This window comes from Triplophysa dalaica, chromosome 2 (assembly GCF_015846415.1).
Source record: "Triplophysa dalaica isolate WHDGS20190420 chromosome 2, ASM1584641v1, whole genome shotgun sequence".
In the NCBI taxonomy this organism is placed as follows: domain Eukaryota; kingdom Metazoa; phylum Chordata; class Actinopteri; order Cypriniformes; family Nemacheilidae; genus Triplophysa; species Triplophysa dalaica.
In genome coordinates this window covers 22793863-22818214 of record NC_079543.1, presented here as the reverse complement: position 1 = coordinate 22818214, position 24352 = coordinate 22793863, and the positions used below count along the sequence as shown (strand labels likewise).

At 38.1% G+C, this 24352-nt stretch overlaps 2 protein-coding genes across 3 annotated transcripts; one reads left to right on the top strand and one right to left on the bottom strand.

The window, feature by feature from the left end:
- The first annotated feature begins 694 nt into the window (after positions 1–694).
- Positions 695–15291, top strand: ppp2r2ca (protein phosphatase 2, regulatory subunit B, gamma a). 2 transcript variants are annotated; one of them, XM_056766018.1, is made up of 11 exons: positions 695–724; positions 1057–1180; positions 1855–2795; positions 3903–4000; positions 4723–4897; positions 5241–5353; positions 5501–5678; positions 6637–6801; positions 8106–8275; positions 9287–9378; positions 9611–15291. In XM_056766018.1, the coding sequence occupies exons 3-11, from the start codon at positions 2732–2734 to the stop codon at positions 9900–9902; spliced, it is 1347 nt and encodes a 448-aa protein (XP_056621996.1). In that variant the 5' UTR covers positions 695–724; positions 1057–1180; positions 1855–2731; the 3' UTR covers positions 9903–15291. The 2 variants fall into 2 exon arrangements, with proteins under 2 accessions (XP_056621996.1, XP_056621989.1); XM_056766011.1 differs by lacking the exon at positions 695–724 and adding an exon at positions 906–963.
- A 61-nt stretch (positions 15292–15352) lies between these two features.
- Positions 15353–23687, bottom strand: wfs1a (Wolfram syndrome 1a (wolframin)). The gene is made up of 10 exons (XM_056765999.1): positions 23555–23687; positions 22544–23125; positions 21917–21993; positions 20238–20382; positions 19920–20093; positions 18853–18930; positions 18628–18728; positions 18186–18323; positions 17402–18090; positions 15353–16532 (listed from the first exon to the last, which is right to left on the bottom strand). Exons 1-10 carry the CDS (start codon positions 23556–23558, stop codon positions 15353–15355), a joined length of 3168 nt encoding a protein of 1055 aa, XP_056621977.1. The 5' UTR covers positions 23559–23687.
- Between the last annotated feature and the right edge of the window lie 665 nt (positions 23688–24352).

Genomic DNA, 24352 nt, shown 5'->3' with positions numbered 1-24352 from the left:
TTACAACGTACGTCCAACGCAGCAAAGTCTCATTTAAGCTTCAGTGCTCATAAGCAAGCCACAATTCTTTAAAAATATCTTCAATATAACGGATAAGTAAAATAATGTTAAGTAAAATTAAAAATCAAAGCCATTTTTCAATACTGGACATGCTGGTTTTGGCCTCATCGCCAGCAACAGTAATGTCCTCATTACACACATACACCGCCAGCGATTGACAACTACCTGATAATGCACTCGTATTCACATAAAGAATCCATGTTGACAAGTTTCAGTAAGTAAACAAAATCAACAAGATATAGTACATTCAAGGCCCTGTAAATGGCAATATTAATACTTCTGTAGCAAAAATGGACCGCTGCATAAAAAGATAGGTGCCATGCCAAATGTATTGTGTAATTGCATTAGTCATTGGAAATGTAGTAGAGAAAAGAGTACATATACTTGTTCAAAAATGTAGTCAAGTAGAGTAAAAGTTGCTAATATCGTTAATACTCAGTACTACAAAGTAGTCAAAACGATACTTTAGTACAGTAACTTATTAAACATACTCCAATACTTTACCCCACTGGATATACCTCTTTTATCTTTTCGGTTTTATTTTGATGTTGAACAGCACTTCAAGGTTTGACTAGAAAATGAAAAATATACTTGATATTTGCGGCCTCTACTGGCACTTTCATGCAATATAAAATACAGACGCATGGCATTAAACTCATCCAAAGTAGGCCTACTTATGATTTTATAGTCGTTTGTGTTCTTTTCTTTTGATATATTGAATTGTATATGATTTCTTAGACCATATGCAGAAGATATTACACATCACAATATAAGTGTAACGTTACGTTTATCAAAATGGTGTTATTTTCATATTTTAATCCACCAATTTTTTGTTTACTAGTAGTCGCCATCTTGGAAATTATATCAACGCTAAATACAAATTGGTTCGAGCTGCGAAATTGAGTAAATTTGCAATCTTGAATCTAAAGTTATGAGGTAAAAAATACCGACATGTTTGAAACTCACCACTGGTTCATTCTTTTAACCTTGACATAGGTTAACACAGTTGCATTAACGCAATCGCTAAAAGCAAGCGATGCGTCGACTTCGTGTGACTTCAAAGCATCGCGAGAGCAAAGCTCTGCATGCAAACACGTGAATGGCTTAACCAGATTGAAGGGTAAGTGCTTAAAAACTTCTCAGATTTCTTTATGACATTTTATCTTGAAAAACAAATTAGAGATGACATTTCTGAATCATATAAGAGGGTTCAAACATGCATGCGTGTGCACTGCAAGATATTTTTGAATTGTGTATTATGTTGGACAATATATATTAAATATTTTGTACGTGCTGTGTTCTCTATTTTTCTGTTTATGGGATTTTTGTCCTTTTTACTCCGGATTTTTTTTTAAATACAATTCTGTCCACATGTACTCACATTCGAGTTGTTCCAAATCTGTATACATTTCTTTGTTCTGATAAACACAGAGAAAGATATTTGGAAGAATGTTTTTAAACAGACAGGTTTTGCCCTGTAACTGTGCATTAATATCTACAAACGCTAGGGGGAGCAACGCAACAACATTTCATAACATTTTTCATACCTTTCATCTCTTCCATTTTCTCTCCAGCCTCTTTTATTCAATCAAATCTCTTCTCACATCCATGCACGTCTCTAATGTTAACCTCTAAATCATCTCTTTTATTGTATTTTCTATTATTCTCCCCATTTAAGATGTTCTCTCGCTTGCTGACATATTGATCCACAGTCCCGGTTCTCAGTTGATTCAGTTGCTTCCTTCATTCTTTTGCCTCCATCTGTCTGATTTTCTCATGTACTCTATTATCCAGGCTCATTTCTCTTGTCACCTGCAGTGGGAGGGGCCACCGGAGGTAGAAGAGCTGTGATTGGCCTAGCAGGGAGGAGGTTTCTATGACATTGTGATGCTGTGCAGATGCTCGGCAGCAGCGCTAGTCGAGAAAGACAGGCTAGTGGCATCCTCTCTCTCTCTCTCTCCCTCTTTCTCTCCCTCCCCCCTCTATTTCATCTCTCTCTTTTTCTCTCTCCTTTCCCCTCACACGCAAGCACGCATACACACACATACTCCGTCACACTGCAGCAGAAGGGAGAGGACACACTGTGAAGCCGTGAGTTTGAATCAGGCCTCTCCTCTTCCCATCTTGCTCCTTATCTCTCCTGTGGAAGACAACCTGTCTCACTCCTCATCTACCCTTTGCTCTCCTTCAAGGACTACCGCACCCAAGGAGCATCAGCCGTCTCGGACTTACTGCAGCACAACGGATCTACGGATAACTCGCATACACCTATATCCGAGGGCCTTCCTCTTTTTTCCCTCTGCGTTTCTTGTTGCCAGGCAGTGTTGGCTGAGCATCAGGCCGTGAGGACGCGTGCCGGAGCGTGTGTCCATGCATGAGTGCGTGCATGACACGGTCCTTCTCTCCAACTGACTGAGCACACGCTCCAACGTGGGAGACTGGTTTTACACCCCAGCTGTCATTCTTTCTTCCCTTGCCCTCTCCGTCCTTCGGATCCACATCCCTTGCAGCTTCTCTTCCTCCTGACAAAGGTGGACAGTATCCCAGGATGCCGTGCGGCAGGCCATACTGCTAGGCCGCAGCAGCATGGGCAAAGCACCGGGGGGGTGGGACAGCACGGATTGGACGGCTCTGCTCCAGACGGGCGCGCTTACGCACTCCACCACTTCAGATGGGTGAGGACGGCGAGAGCCCCAAAATCAATCACAGCTTCCTCCGAGACTATGTCACCGAAGGTAAGTGCACACACACCTAGACACGGTCAGTCACACGGGGAAAACGGATCTGCCACACGTACACAAATAATTTGATTTTGTTCACCTCTCTTAAGGCCTGAATGTAACCTTGGTCTCAACAGCTCTACAGTAGTCTTGTATTTCAGCTGACTCATCAGACTTTGGTCACCTTCTCCCATTACACACCTGTTATTGGGTTACAGGATGCATTATTCAGTTAAACACATGCAAATTCGAATGATAAAGCTTTAGAGGAAGCCACCCATTAATTGGTAAATGCTTCTATTTCAAATACTGTTTTTAATATAAAGTGTGTTGGCATATATTTTAATTTCTTATTGCACAATTTGCACGTTTCTGTCGGGATATTGTCTGTACGTCTTTTGAATGCTTACAGTTATGACATTACACAATGTTTTATCAAGAGCAGGCCAGGCTATTTTTATTAGGTGTCGTCATCTTGTTGGCAGAAGCGTTTGTTGTTAATCAAGTTTTAGGGCTCTTGACTAAAAGTGTTGGCCTACAGTTGTGCGATAGTATTTGCAGTGCTAGGCTAGCACATGCTCGTGCACCGCTATTACTTTAGTATATTTGTAGCGTAAAATAATTTTTGCCTGGGATTTTCACGCAAGACTGTTATACAATGTGTTATAAGCATTTCGGTCCAGGATTGCAGTCATTCTTAACACAGTTTTTACAATTCTTGAAATGTGTAAACAGGAGTTCTGAACGTGGAAAATAAAATGTGCTGTCCTGTCATCTGCAGTTGTTTAAAACCCATAAATTATGGAGAGTAATATGACAGAAACACAATAAAGAAAAACATTATTTTCGAAGCAGAATGTCTGTGTTTACAGAATTGGAAAACTTATATTTGCTGTTTTTTTAAGGTCTTTATAATATTATAGAGAGAGTGATAATAATAAACTGTATATTTATTTTTCATCATTTAGAAATTGTTTTTAATAATTTTAGTACAAACATTTTTGATAACTCACTAGAACTGTAGTTTAAATAATATAATAATATCTGTATAAATAGATATTCTTTATGATTAATTATTCGTATTTATTAAAGGTTAACCTCTGTTTCTATCACTCCCTCTAGCTGATGTCATTTCTACTGTGGAGTTTAACCAGACGGGGGATCTGTTGGCTACGGGGGATAAGGGGGGGAGAGTGGTCATCTTTCAGAGAGAGACAGAGGTAGGTCAGGATGTGAAGAGCACTAGGTTGATATAGATTGATGCATTGTTTTAATATGCAGAAGGGATGATATGCATGAGGATGAATTCGATTGTGAAAAAGTTGACTTGGTGGTTGCAGGTTGGGGGGAAGATCAAAGGTCATAATGAATTATAAAAATGCTAAGCTGCAAAAAATATTTGTAGTCCTATACCACTGAATATGCATGAAGGGGTTTTATTTTCCATTGCCCAAAGAGCTCCATGACTGAATTCAAATGAATCTGATTTAAATGACTTATTTAAATTGAGCTTCATATAGTGCCATCTGGTTTACAGATCACTCTTTATCTGGGCTGTGAATTGAACTACAGTATTTGTCTTCTATGACAGAACAGATTGTTGTTATGAGACCTCTGGTGTAGAATTGAAGAGAACCAGTCACAAAAAAATGAGATCTGCTTTCGAAGCACATTTAGAACGAGCAAAATAGTTTCTGCTAACTATAAAAACATTAAACATTTATAGACAAGTCATATATTGTATGTTCTTCTTCTGTAAGGGAGTACGTAATGTTATATTTGTATACATCACTAATATTAGTACTGTTAACTAGATAACGTTTGCTTAGGTGTTGTACCTTTGATAATGAAACTTGTCGTACACATGCAGCAGTTCAACACAGAAAATATGAATTATGTGTTGAAGAATTTTTGAAAGTGTATGTCTAATTCCATAATACAGCCTAAAGGTGAATCTGAGGAGCTGTGCGAATCAGGCGAGTATAACGTCTACAGTACGTTCCAGAGTCACGAACCAGACTTCGACTATCTGAAGAGTTTGGAAATCGAAGAGAAGATCAACAAGATCCGATGGCTGCCACAGCAAAACGCTGCCCACTTTCTCCTCTCAACCAATGGTAACCTTTAGCACCCCACCTGTGGTTTAAACCAATCTTATATTTGTCCAAATAACCCAATGCTTAAAAAGCGTATATGAAATAATTTTAATCATAGATTGAAGTTTTGATTATACTGTGCTATAAATATCAAATTCTAACCTAAAATAGTGGGGTTGAATTTCTATGAAATAAAAAACGACCATAATCTACAAATGAAGCCGAAACGTAATGCATTATTAATAGTGTCCTAAAAATGCTTTGCAATATCAAGAATGGTAGAGCAATATGATCAGTCATGTTTTGTTATAGAAAGTGTAATAATATAATGAAATTGATATTGTTCTTATAATAACTTCAACAGATAAAACGATAAAGCTATGGAAGGTGAGCGAGAGAGACAAAAGGCCAGAGGGATACAATCTCAAGGATGAAGAAGGACGAATAAAGGACATCTCCACCGTGACCTCATTACGGGTATTTCCACAGCTGATGATAGGTTGATCAATACAGTGCAGGACGTGTTACGGGTTTGATTTAGCATTTGCATGAGTCACTGACTTATTAAAAGTATGTCAGCTCATGTCCTCAAAACAGAAGATGCAATAATCGGTTTCCTTCAAGGTACCTGTACTAAAACCCACTGACTTGATGGTCGAAGTGCGGCCCCGCAGAATCTTTGCCAACGGCCACACCTACCATGTCAACTCCATCTCAGTCAACAGCGATGGTGAGACATATCTGTCAGCTGATGATCTCAGGATCAACATGTGGCATCTGGACATCACGGACCGCAGCTTCAGTATCCTTCATGTGCTCTATTCTCGCGCACACACACACACACACACAGAGAAATAGATGAAGATACGTATCATGATGCTTTTATTGGCGTATTCATATTTACTGTCAACTCCGTAGATTACAGGTTAAGCTATGTGGACTATATATTAAAAATAACTTGCACATAGCTATAAATGTGATTCTGGTGTGATTTTAGAATAAAATTGTTACTAAACTGGGTTGTTGTTACTAGACTAAGGATGCAGCGTTTTTGTTTCAGACTACGTAGCCGCTACTCTATTGAACAGGGCGCTGACCTAGAAATGTAATATCTACGGAAAACATTTCAATAATTCACCAAGGAAACACTTTCCCTTAAAACACATAATAGCTACCTTCAGGAGGAATAGCGGTTGTGTGTGCCTGCATGTAGTGCATAGTGAAAGTGGATGTGCGTGTGAACAGAATAATAATCAACGGTACGCCTTTATACCTTTGAGGGAGCCAATGATACATGCATAATAAGCTACCATTGTCTGTATGTGCTTGCAATTGGAAATCCTGTGATGTCTGTTTCTGCATGAGCAGAGTGGCAAATCACTCTTTAAACATGTTGTTGCGTAAAACCAGGATATTTTGACATATGACTATCAATATATTAAACTATCAATAATATTCAACCCTCTTTGTTTTTTATTTAGCCATATGTTGTAGGTGAGAGCAACCCTCACGTTGTTCAAAACCTGTACATTTCTTCTGTGGGAAATATAGAAGATATTTTGAGAAATGTCTCAAAAGGTTTGGTGTCCATACAATGGAAGTCAATAGGGAACAATATTACTCTCGTTCAATTTATAAGGCGCATAGTTCCTTTTGTGTTTTGTCATAGTTTTGATGTGTTTACTGTTGTTTGTGGGTGTTGGAAATAGTGTTTGAATGGTAGAGTACATGAAAGTTCTCTTGACCACCTCCCTTCTCAGACATTGTGGACATTAAGCCAGCCAATATGGAGGACCTGACAGAGGTGATAACAGCGGCAGAATTCCACCCGCATCACTGCCATATGTTTGTGTACAGCAGCAGTAAAGGCACGCTACGCCTCTGTGACATGAGAGAGTCGGCTCTCTGTGACAAGCACTCGAAAAGTAAGCATGCACCTTTATAAAACCAGGATTTTGTTGGAATGTTTTGTTATTAATATTTAACAGTGAAATTTAAAGCTGGTTTATGTAATAATGGTAACTTAAATTGTAATAAATGAGGATAGGCTTGCCACATTTAGAATGCCACATTTGTGATGGAAATCTTAAAGGGATAGTTCACCCCAAATAAAAATTCTGTTATCATTTATTTACCCTCATGGGGTCTAAAACCTGTGAATGGCTGTTTCTTCTGTGGAAATACAAAAAACATATTTAACGTGATAGGAAGTCTTCGTGGTTTTGTGTTCATACAATTGAAGTCAATGGGGCCAAAGTTGTTTGGTTACTAACGATCTTCTAAATGTCTCGTGTTCTGCAGAACGTACAGGTTTATAATGACATGAGGGTGAGTAAATGATGAGAGAATGTTTACTTTTGGGGTGAACTATCCCTTAAGGTACAGTACACCGCCCAAGAAACATTTTGGAAAAAGTCTCTCTCTTATGGAGTTGCAGACATGTATGAATAAAAAGATGATAGGTTTTGATCAGCATGAGGATAATTGAATAAAAAAATCTGAGGCTCACACAAAGTTTTCAAACATCTTGGGTTTCCTTACTCCCTTGAAGTCTTATGTTTGGAGCAATATACTCAACTTATTCAGAAGAACCTGCTCTAAGTTTCTTGGTTAGCAATGTAGTTGATAACAATTATGAAGAACAGCTGCGCTAGCTGCTGGAGAAATTAGCACTTGTAGCAAGATTTACTCTTATAGCTACATTAAAACACCGCAGTGTTGAAGGCTTTTATTGCCATCATTAACTGCGGAGCCATTGAAACGGTTCCCAGCAGAGCCGGATAGACACAAAATGCCTGCTCATGGAAAGCGACAGCGTACAGTAGAATGTACTGTGTAACTGCAGGGCTAAGTAATGGAGCTTCATCCTTTCAAAACCATCGTCCTTACATGGACAGTACCATAAAAATGAATTTACTCACTCTAGAGTTATTTCAAATCTGTATTAATGTCTTTGTTTTGATGAACATCGAATAAGATATTTGGAAGAATGCTTGTAACCAAACAGTTATTGACAGTTTGCTGTCCTACATTCTTCAAAATATCTTCTTTTGTGTTCATGTGAACAAAGATTCTTATACAGATTTGGAACAACGTGATGATGAATAAATGATGACAGAACTTTCATTCTTGGGTAAACTGTTCCTTTTGTGTTAAAAGCTTCCCACTAAAATTATTTAAAGTGAAGATGGATTCAGTTTGAATTGTATCTTTTTCCTCTTTCTGGAAGTCTTTGAGGAACCAGAGGACCCAGGCAATCGCTCTTTCTTCTCTGAGATCATCTCGTCGGTTTCTGACGTTAAGTTCAGCCACAGTGGACGATATCTGCTTACTAGAGACTACTTGACAGTCAAGGTTTGGGACCTCAACATGGAGAAGGGCCCGGTGGAGACATACCAGGTTGGTTTAATGTGTAATAAGAATACATTAACATTGATCATTTTTTAGATATGTTTTGAATTTTGTTTGGTGTTTTTTTTATGCAGTCTTTACGCCTTTTTCTTGTTTTTATTTGGAACAGAACTGCAGTGTATTTGCATAATATGAACACCACTCTTAGCTACGTAATGATTTACGGTTTTACTATCAAAACTTTCCCAAAAAATGAACCACACAGATTACATTAAAAGAGATGCAAAGAAGATTTTTTTTGTCTGTAACAGCAGGACAATGAATCAATTGCAAAAATGCTTGGTTTATAAATACAAATTAAAGTGGCTGTAACTAAGACAGTTTCTGCAAATCTCATGTTAATCTTGAGTACTTACTGAATAGTATCAAACCCTTGAAATATCCAAGTCTTTGGTTTGATCATATTTATAAAAGACAGATAAGTCTGTACGATTATTTCCGAAAACATATGAAGCATCCGGGGAGGGGGGTTGAAACTAAAGCGGGTGCACACCCATTGCCTACAAAAGGCATATGACTCATATGACTCAGTTTCACTTATCGCGTGAACAAGCAAAAATCGCTGGTCGGTTGTCGTGTGGGCGGGCTATTTCTTTTGCCTTGCCGTGGGCCTGCGTTTCCGGGAGAGTTGCCCAATAAGACACTAAGAAAAGTTGTTACGTAGCAGTTTTTCATGTTCGAAAAAAACATTGTTTTTTGACAAGTTGACCATGTCAAGCATGAGAAGACAGCACGTTTAACATTGTACAGAAGTCAGAATGCTTGAAACAGTGTTGCACGTCCCCTTTAAACATTTTCCCAGTAGTGATACGATGATAATGGCAAAAGCTTTGTTTGTTCAGTTCACTGCTGGGGATATCTGAGCAGGCAGGAATTAGTTGGTTGATGGATGATACACCCTTTTAACCGGACCATTTCTATGTGCTGCTATTGGCCTTACATTGAAACTATAGAAAACAAAGAACAAAGAGAATGTAAGGATTTTTTTGTGTGTTTCAGGTTCATGAGTACTTGAGGAGTAAACTGTGTTCGCTGTATGAAAACGACTGCATTTTTGACAAGTTTGAGTGTGTATGGAACAGCACAGACAGGTAGGCTTTATTGCATTACTATATTTGATCCAATATAGATATATTTCCTGTATTTCCTTATTCTTCCTAATTCCTTTCTCCTTACCTCCATTCTTTATTATTACGTTCTTCATTTCCATTCATTCATATCATAATCTCTTTATTTTGTTCCACTTTAAACCTCCCCGCACTGATTCTGTTACTTAAACATTACCCATCATGCTTTGCTGTCTCTCATCATATCCCCTCCAAGTGTAATCATGACAGGAGCGTATAACAGTTTTTTCCGGATGTTTGATCGTGAGACGGGTCGCGGCGTGACCCTCGAGGCATGGCGCGAGAGCAGCAAACCGCGAGCCGTGCTGCGGACCCGCCGCGTTTACACCGGGGGCCGGCGTCGCCGTGGCGATGTGGGCGTGGACAGTCTGGACTTCTCTAAAAAGATTCTGCACATGGCCTGGCACCCGGCGGAAAACATCATTGCCATTGCAGCCACTAACAACCTCTATATCTTTCAGGACAGGGTCAATCCTGAAAACCAGTGACAAGAGACATCCAAGGGGTTGCCAAAGGGCCACACACATGCAACGGAAACCACATTTATGCACTCGATTTGATCATCAATTACAAAACGAACAAATCATTGGCCCTGTGGAGATGGACATAAGTGCCAGAGCCCTAAAATATAAAGTTTTACGTTGCAGATAAGCTTTTCCATCAGAAAAACTACACACTTGGAGAAGCATTTATGTATAAAGTTGAACAACTTTCTGGTTAATTACACCGCTAAGAATGTTGCAATGAGCTCCACTATGTGAAATGTACTGTGTGATTGACTGTACTCTCAGCCAATCCTGGACTCCTTTGATCGGTGATGGATGGGGTTGTCACCCAATCCCAGAATGTGCTGATATGTGACTGACAGCCAGCAGGGATGTGGGGCGGCGCCACTGTGCCGAGGACTAGGAATGAGACAGCTCCAGTTCTTCTTACCAGGTTGCCATGGATACAGGTTACTCAGTTGTCACGGTAACAAGAGTGCTCAGAGCAGTCTTCCTATCACGTGCTTCCCAAAAACCTGTCCGACAATGCATCCGCTACACAAGCTCACTTTTTTTTCACGTTGACCGTTTGTGGAGACGTTGATGCATATTAGACCGAATCACTATATTAAATCCTTGCAGGAGCTTTAAATTCCATTGCTTGTTACACAGATGAGATGGATGAGACTGCTCCTTCTTCAGAACATGTCCTAACTGGGTTACACCTCACTATGGATTACATTTACACCTGTGTGGTATGGTAAAATTGACCAAAGCCAAAATCGTAGCCCTTCACTAAGAAGTAAAACTCTGTGCTAATGTTTTTCAAACTCTCATATTTATACATTGTACTTAAACATTTTAGGCTACATTTTTTACAATCAACTTACTACTTTAAATCTCTAACTTCAACTCTTTAAAAAAAGGTAAGCAATTTTAACTTTAATTATAATTTTATAAATTATAGCAATCCATCACTGGTTAAAATCGACATTACGACATTGACATCGACATTTATTCATTTAGCAGATGCTTTTATCCAAAGCGATTTACAAGTTAAAAAAATTTTTTTAAATGAGTTATAATGCCGATTGACTTGCCCCAAAAAAATTAAGGAGCAAAAAATTCACCGTTTACAGTTAAGCACCCACATTATTTTTTTGTATTAAGTAGTGAACTGTAGTACTGTTCCTAATGTATTATTCTGTTCCTACTGTATTATACTGTATGTATAATATATAATGTTTTTGTACCTTGCACTAAAATTTAAGAGTACATAACTAGAGATCTTTAAGGTCATACTTTGCTTTATGGGGTGTCGAAAAACAAGTTTATGTACATAGAAGGTGTAAAAACATTATTATTTTGTAATAATAGGCAGTTATTCTTTCCTTGACTGAGTCTCAAATGATTCGTTCCGCGATTCATCATTCCCGTTCGGATTTACAACTTGGCAGAGTGCTTACTTTCAAACACGGAAACATTACACACTGCATGAAATGAAATGATCTCATTTTTTGTACTCTGTAAAGAATACTACAGTATTATCCACAATTTATCAGTTCACTTTAGTTATACTGAAGTGTACAGTAGTATAGAGGATGTCAAGCTGAGGTCACGCCTTATGTTGCATGTTGCAGTGGCGCCGCCATCTTGGGAGGATCATACTCCACGGCTATTATTGTTTTGATATGTACCATTGCTTGTTTTGTTTGATGTATGGAGAAATTGAAAGTAAAAGAACAAGGGGCGTTTCTTGAACGACTCTGCTTAATGCTATTGCAGTTTTTAACATAGCAAGACCTACCTACAACAGTTATATTTCCTAATCAAACAAGAAAAACAAAACACTGCATTAAACGTACTAGCAGCGGTCCTCCCAAGATGGCGCAACATTCAACACGTCGTGATGTAGCTTCACATTCTCAATAGCAATTAACATACTACAAGTATACCACGGTTACCTATAGTAAATACTAAGGTATACTACTGTATTTTATTTATTGGGCCTCAGACTTTTTTATGATTATACTCAGAATTCAGTTAAGTAAGGAACACAACGAATTAGCCATACAAATAAAAAATAAAATAGTTTTCATACATTGCCTGAATGTAGCATCAAGCAAAGGCAAACGTCTTCAATTTAGCCCAATTTAGGGGACAAATTCGTCTTCCACGATTCAATCTGCAACCAAAATTGTTAAATATAATGAGTTTACAAAAATAGAGCGATTAGCAACTGGGAGATCATGTGATTTTAAGAAAGATGACCCACCTTATGTAAAATAATACAACTTAGATTCTTCATCTCGTGTGAGTGGATGAAACATTTTGGTCAAAATAACTCATTCATTTATTTAGCCATAAAACATTTGTTTCCACACAGGTGTATGTGTTACTCCATATTCACTGTGAGTCTTTTTAAAGGTGCCATTCACCTTCTGGGTGACTGTTTGTTTGGTGTTGGTGTGGTGATGAAGTGTTGGGTGTCAGTTTAGTTTATGACACAAAGGTCAATGGTTGTTTTTATTATATGAAAAAGGCTTTAATGAATGTATCTGTCAAACCCATGCTTTTAATTCATTCATTTTGAAAGTGTTATGATGTTAATGGGATGCTCTCCTATCTACAAGCTCTTTTTAGTGTCTCTTATGGGTTTTCTTGTCCCAATTTTGTATGCTCCTTCCTCTACACGGATCGAGGCTGTGCCTCATACAATTAGTCTCTCACTCTTAAATTTGTAGTCTTTGTTAAATGTGTAATTGCACGCATAAATGAAAATTCTGTCATTTACTCATCCTTGTGACATTTCAGTCTTGTTTGACTTTCTTCTGTGGGGCACAAAAGGAGATTGGCCTTGGTCACCATTCACTTTTATTGTATATCAAACAGCTGGGATTTCTCCTTTTGTGTTCCAGTCAGGAAATCAGGTTTGAAATGACATGAGAGGAAGTAAATTATAGTTTCCTGTTTTTTATTTTAATAACTGCAGTGTTGACATCAACTTCTAGAATTATTTGTTTTAGTCTGGGACGATGCTTCTCGGCTGTTTATGTATCTGTTCCTCTCTCACTTGGTTTCTCATACCGAATAACATTGCACCGTGACATCCTGTCACCATGGTGATAGGCCTTCTGCCATTATGCATTCTCTCATGCTCTCCAGACATGCAGTGAAACGTATTCACAATGCAACCAGGGAATAATGGCCTGAGTTTTACCCTGTCCACAATCTCTCAAGAGTTTTTCAAGACCATCCCCTCTCTCAGACACACACAGGCCTATTCATGCAAGCATACACGCAGAAAAGCATGTTTATCATTATCCAGTGTTACTAATGTGTATATCTATGATGCCTAAACATATTCTATTGACACTTAATGGAAAAATAAAAGAGGCAAATGGAGGAATGTGATTAAATCAATATCACCTCTGTATATCATTGAGTCAGTTCTACATGAATTACTCCTCTCTCTCTCATACACCAAGTGCTTTCAATGAGCGAAAGTTAACCGTCTGATGGTATTTGCAAGCATTTGGTAATTTGATATTCTGACTTAAATTAATTGACTCTTTTTTTCTGTTATTTCAATTTTGCTATTCTTATTTTAATGTACTTTATTTTGATTATCCCAGTGCATTATTGTGGTAAATAATATCTTTGCTAACACTGCACCTAAAAACAAACCAATGCTTTACATGTCAGTTGCCGGTTCTTGGCTAGTTAAAGTTGCAGTGGACACCAAAGTCATTTCGAATCTCTTTAATTTTGAAGGCACTTCATTTAGTTTAGAAGACTATTTGTTTTACACACAAAACAACAGTTGCAGGGATCAGCATGGTTCAAAATGCACTTTGAGATTATGTAAACCGGTTTCACACCCCATTGACAAAACATTTTGACATCGCAAACTGTGACAACATTGAAGGTAATCACTGTTCTTTGGCATGTACATTCAGATTATAACATGTCGTTAAAATAAAGAATTACCCCAGTAAATAAGATCATCTAACAATCATCATCATCCTATGGTTCATCGTTTGGATTGCAAAAGTGTGTCTGAATTTTTTCGGAAAAATAATAATTTAGAAAATTTAGAAAGACATAAAATATAATTTACTTTCAAAATCAAATTTCAAACAAATCCAAACCTACATTTGCCATGGCTAAAACACATCTATATATACTTTCAAAATATCCATGACACACTAAACATACGAGAATGCTACGTTTAACCTTAAGAAAATAAGGGTAGTTTATGGAATGAGCACAGCTGAAAATACTTAGCCTACATTTGAAGAATTCAAGGAAAAATCTGTATTGTAATAATTTTTTACCAACATACTGTAATCTTAAACCAAATAAAAGGGATATATCACCTGTAAATGAAAATTCTGTCATCATTTCCTCACCCTCATGTTATTTCATACCTGTAAAAATGTTATTTGTTCAGATGAACGCAAAGAGCGGGATTTGGAAGAATGTTAGTAATTTTCAGTTCCCGGACATAATTGACTAGCACAGTAGGAACAGTTGAGTCAAATGTGCACCAGAACGGTTTGTTTTCCTAAATTCTGCAAAATATTTGTGTTCAACAAAACAAAAACAAATACAATATTTTTTTTCTTATATGATAGTGGATGATGTCCTAGGACTGAAATTTGGTAACTGTGTTCATCGGAACAAAGAAATGTATACATGTCTGAAACAACCTGAGGGTGAGTTAACGATGACAGAATTTTCATGTTTAGGGGCACTGTCCATATTTTATGAAACATAAACTTTAAAATTTAATGTTGATCTGTTTAGCATTATACAAAATTTGTAAATTATTGAATCTTTTACCAATTGATGACAACATAAAGCATGCACAATTGATAAACAATAGGGACGTAACAATATAAAATTCCCACTGTGCGATTATCTATCTCGGTATAAAGTATATAAGCTTATATATCCTATAAGTGTATAGGATATTTATTGCAACATTTACAATGACAAATGATGACTTGGAAATGTGCCACAAGCATCCTCTTTTCTTTATCCTCTAATCCTCTAATTTATCCTCTAATCGAGTTATAGTACGAGATGGGTCAAATAACCTAAAAGTCCCTTTTATAAAATAAAATAATTGCACCAGATGTCTATTATTTTTTCTAGGTCTGGAAGACCAATCATTTTATACAGTCATGTGACCGCGATAATTTTGACAATTTTGCTATTGCGATAACACAAATTCAATAATATTGTTACATCCCTAATAAACAACACTCTCACATTTATATTATTTTCCTTTTGCAACAAAAATTTACCTGACCCCTTACATACTTGAAATATTTATAAAGACTTTGCAATCAATCTTTAGAGAACTATTTTCTTCCTTTAATCACTAGGAAGCTTTTCTTTTAAATGCATTGAAATCCACATTTTTCCAATTTTCTTTGTGTTCTCCTTCACACATTGATCTTAGCATAGAGGAACGGTGCAAAGAAAAAGTCAAATGCAAATTTGATGGCTTTAAGCATTGTCTTTCTCCAGTTGCGCTCAATCTTGACCTGTCGTCCTTCAGGCACCAGTGACGAGCTGCAGTCTAGACAGTTTATAGTTTTCAGTTCAAATGCAGGTAGCTTGGCACCTAACTTCCCCTCAAGCTTTGTGCCGAATTCCACCAAACTGCCTGGGTCGAGATTCAGGAGCACCTGCTTAAACTCATGGCTTGCCATGAGGATGATGTCGCCTGCTGGATCGTCGAGTTCTGTGACCCCTTCCACCAGCATGCCTACGGTAATTTCAAACCGGTAACTGTCAAAGCGTTTTACATGACACTGATGTTTAGCAAAGGTTTTTATTCTACATAGCTCCCCTTCTTCCTGCTGGAGGAACAAGAAGGTGGAGTTCACAGGAGACAAGACGCCTTCCGTTATATTCACAACCTGAGACGTACTGTTCCGTGGTTCGCACTTTGGGTAAACCTCACCATAGAGACACCTCAACCAGTCTCCCATGAACACAGGTAGCATGTTTATAACTGACTGAGCTCCGTTTTCTGTCTCGGCCACACGCACGCGGCGAAATATTCCTCTCCACGTGACCCGGTGACCTTCTAGATGGCCGCAGAGGAGCTGAGTTTGGGCCATGCCATGATCCTGCCAGGCATGGGGGCCGCATAGCGTACCATACTGCTCCCAGGTGAGTGTGGAGTTGTAGACCTTCAGACCTTCGGCATTGTAGATATAGACCCCGCTGAGTAAAATAACAGTAGAGATGCACAAGAGAATCAGTTTCACGGGGCCTCTGTGGGTGATGGAGCGAAAGACATTGAGAATGGAAAGGCTGAATCGGGTCCAGAGTCGTAGGGTTACAGGCACAGCGCACACTGCCAGGGTAACCAGCATTTTGGTTAACTCCAGTTCCAAAAACCATTTAACCAATTGAATCAAAAGCATTGCTAACAGACCCAAAGACAGGACGGGCAAGGCGAACAGGAGCAGGAAGTAGGCCACACAGGTACGGATAAGACCGATGGTGGTGGAGTTCTGGAGCAGAATCACTGAAAACTCGCACCATACAAAGCAGACCAGGTATGGCACCAGAAAACAGTACGTTCCTTTGAATCCTCTCATGCGTGCCATACTATGACAAAAGAGGAAGAGTTAGGTATGGTTAAGATCAAATTGCATATAACTAAACAGCAAATGTCTTCTTTGTAGCTTATCAGAGCAATGAGCTTTGTAAAAAAAATCTGCGTGTTTCAGAGAGGCGGGGCAAAGAGGAGATACAAACATGCACGGTTTGTGGAAAATACAGCGTTTTTAACATTAAATCGTCTATACACATTGCATTACATCACTTCAAGGTTATTGTGGCCAAAAGAATTTAAGGTATTATTATTGCTATATCTATAGAAATGTTTAAATAAAAGGTCAAATTTTGTTGAATTTAAGTTTATTCATATATTACTTTTTACAATGTGGCATTGTTTTAAAGCAACATTTCATAAAGATTAAAATACTAAAATGGGAAATTAAGTTTAAAGCGTAAAACTATTGTGGCTCTTAAGGGTAAACTAAATGGGTGATGAATTCTTTACTAAATTATTACACGTGTAGAATTAACACAATATCCATAATCATGGTTTTGAATATACACCCCACTATCACTATAATTGTTAATACATGTACTGTATATTGTGACACCCCTAATGTCGAGATTCAAATGCAGCTTGATAGTTCACCCAAAAAATGTTTAATTCTTTAATCGTTTACTCATCCTCATGTAATTTCAAACCTGTATGACTTCTTCTCTTCTGCCAAACACAAAAGAAGATATTTTGAAGAACTTTTGTAACCATACAACACTGGCCCCCATTAACTTCTATTGTATGGACACAAAACTACTAAAACATCTCTCAAAACAGCTAATTTGTGTCCCACAGAAGAAAGAACCATATATCATGTTTTTATGACATGATATTTGCTTTTAGGTGAAACTGGTTCCCTCACCTGAAGAACAGGTACATCAGGTAGATGTAGAGCACACAGGGTACACTGAGCTCCAGCACAACAGATTCTCCCAGAGAAAAGGTTGTAAACGTACGCCCCAGCATCCTGGCTATTACCATCTCTTTAGGCAACCTGCTGGTTAGGATGCATAGAGATGACGCCACCTCAATGAACAATGCTCTCCGTGCATATGCCGCAGCAGATGGGCTCAGGCTCATGTAACTCAGCACAGTAAAGAAGATGGCCACCGTGGAGAGCTCTGAGCACGGAATCCAACCTTTATCTGCTACAGGGAAAGTGAAGATCACAAAGAAAACTGATATCATGAAATAAAGATACTGTTCCAGGTTGTTCCAGCCAAAGTTGGTCTCCGCTTGCTCCACATCCAGGCTGGGTTCAAAGCTTGTGAGGAGTGCGGTGAAGGCACGGAAGTTCTCCCAGCCTTTGCTGCTTTGAAAGATTCTTAGCGTGCAGATGGCCATGGAGATAAAGGAAAGGTAGAAGATGAGGAGTGGGATGGCGAAGGCAAACAGATCAATGGTTAGATTGGAGATGATGAAGAAGAAGATGAGGGCGTTGACGTGTTGGGTTGGGATAATGGTGCTAAGCCACTGGACCCCAGCACGAGATGCCCAATCGACTAAATGCTCTTTCATCTCAATAAAGAAGTGGAGTGGATACTGTAAACCCTGCAGAGGAAAGAAAGTATGATTCAAACAGGTAGCTCAAATGTAGTTTTTTCAAAGTCAAATCTATCTATAATCAATTTTTTTTAGGTTTGTACCAAGAAGTGAGCTTTGATGTCCAGAGCTCTCTTCATTGCACCACTGCGTCTGGTTGCAAGTATCATGCCGCTGCTCCCCAATCCCCAACTGGCCTTTCGATGTCGCTTATGAACAGCAGGGGCTAGTTCATTTTTTCCCTAAAAGTCATCCATTATGAGTTAAGACCTGTCGTTCATGAGTTCATGAGTTCATGTCGTTCAAAACCTGTTTGTGAAGATTTGAGAAATGTCTGTGGTGTTGTGTGCATACAATGGAAGTAAATGGGCCTATGTTGTTTGGTTACCAGCATTTTTCTGAATATCTTTGTGTTTTGTAGAAGAAAGCTAAATAAGTTTGGAATGACATGATTGAGAGTATATTTAGGGGTGAATGATCCCTTTAAAATAGCAAAATACAATTGAGTCTCTGAACAGACCCTGGTCTTGTTTTATAGCACCTCACCTTCTCAAAGGTAGCAGCATCAGCGGGACTTTTCTGTATGCTTTCTGTGAACTTTTTGGTCATCTCCACAAAATCGTCCAGATCCACATACTTGGAGCCAGCTGTAAAAGGAAAAGAACAGGCTTTCCTATCAGATATTGAGGTGGACATTTAATGTCTAGTTTCTATTTTTAACCTTTAAAAATCTAATGGAAATCCTATGTATTGTATTAGATATGCACTTACCTTCATTAGACACCATGGTCTCCAGGATTTTCCTCTGAGTTTGTACACTTGATACTGCACCACACACAGCAGCCTCACCTGATAAAAAAGTATTAATGATTTAAGATAATTGGAGAGTTACCACTGAGATTTTTAACCAGCTTTGACCACAACAACTGGGCATTTAATTGGTTTCTATTATAGTGACATTACATTTATCCCTGTCTTTACCGACATCCGATTGGCCTCTGCTATTGTTAAAGTAGAGGTAACATGCAATTTCATGCATTCTGACTTCTTTAGACTTTTAAACGTGCTGGCTTCTGAAGCTTAACACGGTCAATTTGTCAAAAAACTAGTTGAACGTTTGCTGTAGTATTTCGGTGCACGATTCACTCCGCCAGTGAAGTTTTTTTCGAACATGGATTCCCGTTTCGTAACAAGGGTTCTTAGTCCTTTATTGGACAATTCTTCCGGAACAGCATGCCCAAGCTTCATCCAGTGAGCGAAAGTACACACCCACGCGCGAGTGTGAGAGAAAGAGCACGCCCACGCGTCAACCAGCCAGCAAGAGAAAGAGCAAGCCCATCAATGCCGCTTCACTCGGCTGACAGAAGTTTAGCTGTGTTTCTTTGCTCACTCCATTTCATTGATGAATCTCATATAACAGTGGACATAACGCTGGATTTGGTGATTGTTTAAAAAATGGATAGATGGCGCAGTCCCAGCGCTAAAAGATGCCGGACATGAACGGCGGTAAGTCAAACTAAGTCTTATTTCTGTGCTTTGTTTCCCATCGGTGCATACGTGCATAATGTAAACAACATGAAGGGATAAGGCAATGATGTATTGTGTGCTCATGTCCTACCGTAATGCCTAAAGCAGCATTACGTATAGGTACTCAAGATTAATATGAGATTGGCAGAAACTGCGTGCGTTACCTCATCTTTAACTTTAAAGAATCCTTATCTTGTACAATTTCGATTTTTATATGTAGATTCATAAAAAGAAAACGTTGGTTTTCCCAATATTTTTTTTTTTTAAATAAAACAGAAATATTTGATGAATGAAAAGTATCTGCCAATTACCTGGCATAGCATTGACCTGTCTGACGTTTTCCAGCATCTCAGACATGGCTACTTTCTTCTTCCTGTCAGGATTAAGTTTCCAGTACATCATTATAGCTGCCCGCCTCACTGCCTGTTCAAGCTTACTCTCAGATGAAAGACGTCTCACCTCCTGTGCATTCTCCTCTGTAATGCCTGCCATTAAAAAACAGAACAATTCAAATTATCGCCAAACAATCATTAAATTAAGCATTACAACCAAGATCAAGCAAATTACATTTGTATAAGCTACAATTAAATTCATGGGCTCTTTTATTTTGTCATGCATCTTCTCCTCACCCTTCTGCTGCATCCAGCACTTCTGTAGTAGTGTGGCTGCAACCCTTCGACCTTGTTTAGCAGACTTGACAAGCCATTGAACAGCTGTACAATTATTTGTCTCTGGGTCTTTTTCTTCTGCCAGTTTAAGGTAATATTTTCCTAGCTAGAACAAACACAACATCCATTAAAATGTTTTTTTAATGAGAGTGTGTTCACTGAAACACCAAATTAAAACCCACACTAAATTTATAGTTAACCCATAAATGAAATTTACTCACTTATCATTTACTTATATCTGCACCATAAAGAAATTTAAACATCTGAAGAACCTTTCTGTTTCACAAAAGTTTTTTGTGGCAAAAAGGTTCTTCTGATTATAAAAACGGTTCTTTAAAGAACCTTTGACTGAATGGTTCTTTGTGGAACCAAACACTGTCTTCAATGGGATCGCTGTGAAGAACCTTTTAATCACCTTTATTTTTTAGAGTGTGTTTGCCTTTTCTTCTGCAGAACAGTTGAAGAATATTGGTAACCAAAAATGGCGGTACCCATTCACTTCTTTTGGCACAAAACAAATGTATATAAATGGGCACCGCCATTTTTCAGAATATCTTCTTTGGTATTCTGCAGAAAACTAAAGTCATACAGGCTTAAAATGGTAAATACATTATGACAATTTTTTTACTATGGGTGAACTATCCCTTTAAGTACACAATTTGTCCTAATTGACTGCCATTGTATAAACACAGAACACAAAACCACTAAGACATTTCTCAAAATAGCTTCTTTTTTGTTTAAGAGAAGAATGTCATATATACAATATAGATTCTGATTAACATAATGAAATACATGATTAATTTTTTTATTTTTTGGAAAACTATCGCATCAATATCTTATTATAAGGCCAGCCAATCATACTTCTACTTTGTTTTTACTACATTTCCAAACTGCCGGCACTGTATAGTGCCCAAACAGGGTGTCATATAACCACATCTAATCTTAGCCATTCCCAACACTGAACTCTAATTTCCAAACCACAGTGAATGGTTTTTAAGTGTGCCTTTACCAACATCTGAGATTAATGCAAAGTACATCCATAATAGACAGTGGACTACAATATATAATGATTGTTATGCATATATGATATATTCCTTCCGTGTTTGACCCTAATAATCCATTAAAGCAGAAGCTCTGGGTGTGGATTTTCTTTTAAAGGAAAGAGGAAGTTGCGTTGTATGAATAATTGTGAGGTCTCATCTTTCTATGTACTGTATGTGTACGCTTACGCGTGTCAGCTGGGTTTGTATATCTACAGACACAAGCAATGCTCTGACTATGTCAGTATATGTATGAGAATGTCTACATGTGGGGCAGTTGAGTTATATTGAGAGAGGGATCATCTTCCAGAAAGCTGAAAATAGATACGCACCCACCACCAGGCCAAAAGAAACATTCTGTCAACTTCTTGGAAAGAGTTAGAAAATATTTTGGAATTTCAGTCTTGTTACCTAACAACGAGGGTCATTTACGATTGTACAGTCTTATCTATCAAAATAATAGACGTAGTCTATCATGTCATTTATCATATTTTTATATGCTTACGTAAACAACATATCAATGCTTCTGGTAGAGAATTTCTTCATTTTCATTCTATAAATAATGTGCGTCAGATTTCAAATATGTTTTGAGGAACTCACTAAACTCTGCGCTTTAGGGTCTCCAGCCTCTGCTTTCTCCAGTAACACTTCAAAGGGCAGATCTTCATAAGTATCATCTAAGTCGAAAAATGGAAATAACAATGTAACGGTCAGTATCACCCGCTGCAATTTGTTTGCGATGGTTCTTTGCTGAATGTTACATTTTCTCGCCTACTGGGCCGTTTCACAATTCATTTTGTTTTATGGCCCCGATCGAGTCAAATTTCTAAATTGCATTGAATAAAATGAGATAAGTTGACATGCTGTTTTTAGAGATCTCTGTTGAAATCTCTGTTACATAGACCTTCAGAATAATTTACACCAAGAAAGCACTAGTAATAGCTATGATTTATTTATTGTAATGCACAGCTATGACCGACATGAGCTACTTTTTGTATCATTGTAGCACCTACTGTATGTCTACATGTTTTTGTTTTCATATCAACAATCTGTTACTGTTTACATGTAAGGAACCAAGTCCAAGATTAGATTGCAGTTAACCATTTTGGTATAAAAAGTTCCAAATCAACCATTGTTTTCCAAAGTAGTGAAATGACAAAAATGGATACTTAACAATACAATAAATACAATACTGAAAAGTGCAGTTTCAAAGGTATCAAAACTCACCAAACTCTTCATCTTTGGCCTGCTGCTCTGCTTTTTTTATCTTCTCCTGCATAATCACCCGCTTGGCCGCAGCCAAAAAGCTTCGTTGCTGGTGGAGTTTACCAGACCCCGCCACAGGTGCCGCGGTGAGAACTGTAGATGGGTCAGGATCCGGGGAAACAGTGATGTTTGGTGTTGATGTGTCATTTGAAGATAATTTTGTTGGTTGGGAAACCGGTATAGAAGTATACCCTGTTTGTGATGTTGTTAATTTTGGAGATGATTCCATCGTAGTTGGAGTAGTTTTAGAAAAATGTGCTGCAGGGGTAAATGTAGGTGCTTTGGGGTTCTCTTGCGTTAGTTTAGAGGGAACATAAGATATTTTAACATTGGATTTAGTATCTTGAGTCAAAGAGGATGGGGATTTAGGCAACCGGTTTGGGCTGCCAGATCTGGAGACAGGAGAACCACCAGACCCGGGGAGCTCAGTGTCTGGAATGGATTTGGTGGAGGGAACAGGTGGGTTGGGATGTCTTGGGGTTCCATTTTTTTCCCTGAGAGTCTCTTGGGGTGATGGCGGATTGCCACTTACATCCATCTCACCTATAGAGAATAACATTAACTTTCCTGTAGTTCAGTGGTTAGAGCATTGCATTAACAGCGTATGGCCGTGGATTCGATCCCAGGGGATTGCACATATTTAGAAACAAATGTATAGGAAAATGCAATGTAAGTCGCTTTGGATAAAAGCGTCTGCTAAATGTGTAAATGTTACAAACAACATAGCTTTTAAAAAGGTTAATAAAAAAATTCTTTGCCTGTCCTAAGCATTAACTTTATAACATGTAGGCCATTTGATGTAAACCGTGTATTTAATAAAAATAATAATTTTAGTTAAAATAAATGTAATTCAATACAAATCTCAAAATTATTATTTTTTCCATTTAAATATATGAAATATATGTGTGTTCTAACACACAACAAGTTGTTTTACAAATCCCAATGCAAGAAATCAAAACAAAAACAACTTACTCATTTAGGTAGACGATCTTCAAACATTGGACATATGGCGTGACACAATAAAAATAAATTATTTTAAAACGTTTTCGTTCCGTGCACTCATAACCACTCTGTGAAACGAGAGCCCAAAGAACCACGGTTGTTAAAACCAGCCCTTCCAGGGAACAAGATTTAATTGGATAGTTTGAATGCCAGTCAGAAATACCTGTTATCTGATTGGGTACGAATCGAGCAGCCGCATTGCATTGCTCCGGTGCTTGTCATCGCGCTTTTTTAAGATTCACGACAGAAAGAAACACGTTATAGATTATTTGGTAGGCAATTTAAGATGACAAAGTTGTGTCGCAAGATGAGAATGTATATCTATCAAAAGCAAAAAGGTGCAGTCATTTCATGTTGAGGTTATTAAATCATGAGATAAGAATAAAAATCATGCGAGGAAACCTCGGTTGACCTCACGCTCAGCCGCTAGATGTCAATGAAGCTTACAGTATAACAGCTTCATTGTTCGCACAGTTTATGTGTGATGCTTTATGACAGTAACACGTTAGTTAAAACAACATTTTAGCAATTGTATTCTTTATGTTTGTTCTGTACATGTGTGTCTTTGTCAGACGTTTGCTTTCAATGTTTGTGTTCTGCAGTGCTGCAACATTACGTTCAATCAAGTGTAGCCTAATATTGTCTTAAAAGAAAACAGATGTATATGTTTATTTCCTGGATGCATGTGAACAGCCCACTAAATTTTAGATGCGTGCCAGTAGTTGTGTGGCCATTCACTGCAGCGCTTCTGCGCATCTTGCGCTCACT

Excerpts from the sequence above, each read along its gene's own strand:
- ppp2r2ca (XM_056766018.1), top strand. The coding sequence starts at position 2,732 with ATGGGTGAGGACGGCGAGAGCCCCAAAATCAATCACAGCTTCCTCCGA. Across the intron at positions 5,679-6,636 it reads CATCACGGACCGCAGCTTCA|ACATTGTGGACATTAAGCCA; the intron begins GTATCCTTCATG and ends CTCCCTTCTCAG. Across the intron at positions 9,379-9,610 it reads GTATGGAACAGCACAGACAG|TGTAATCATGACAGGAGCGT; the intron begins GTAGGCTTTATT and ends ATCCCCTCCAAG.
- wfs1a (XM_056765999.1), bottom strand. Across the intron at positions 18,931-19,919 it reads ACAGGTCAATGCTATGCCAG|GTGAGGCTGCTGTGTGTGGT; the intron begins GTAATTGGCAGA and ends CTTTTTTATCAG. Across the intron at positions 16,533-17,401 it reads CTGATGTACCTGTTCTTCAG|TATGGCACGCATGAGAGGAT; the intron begins GTGAGGGAACCA and ends CTTTTGTCATAG.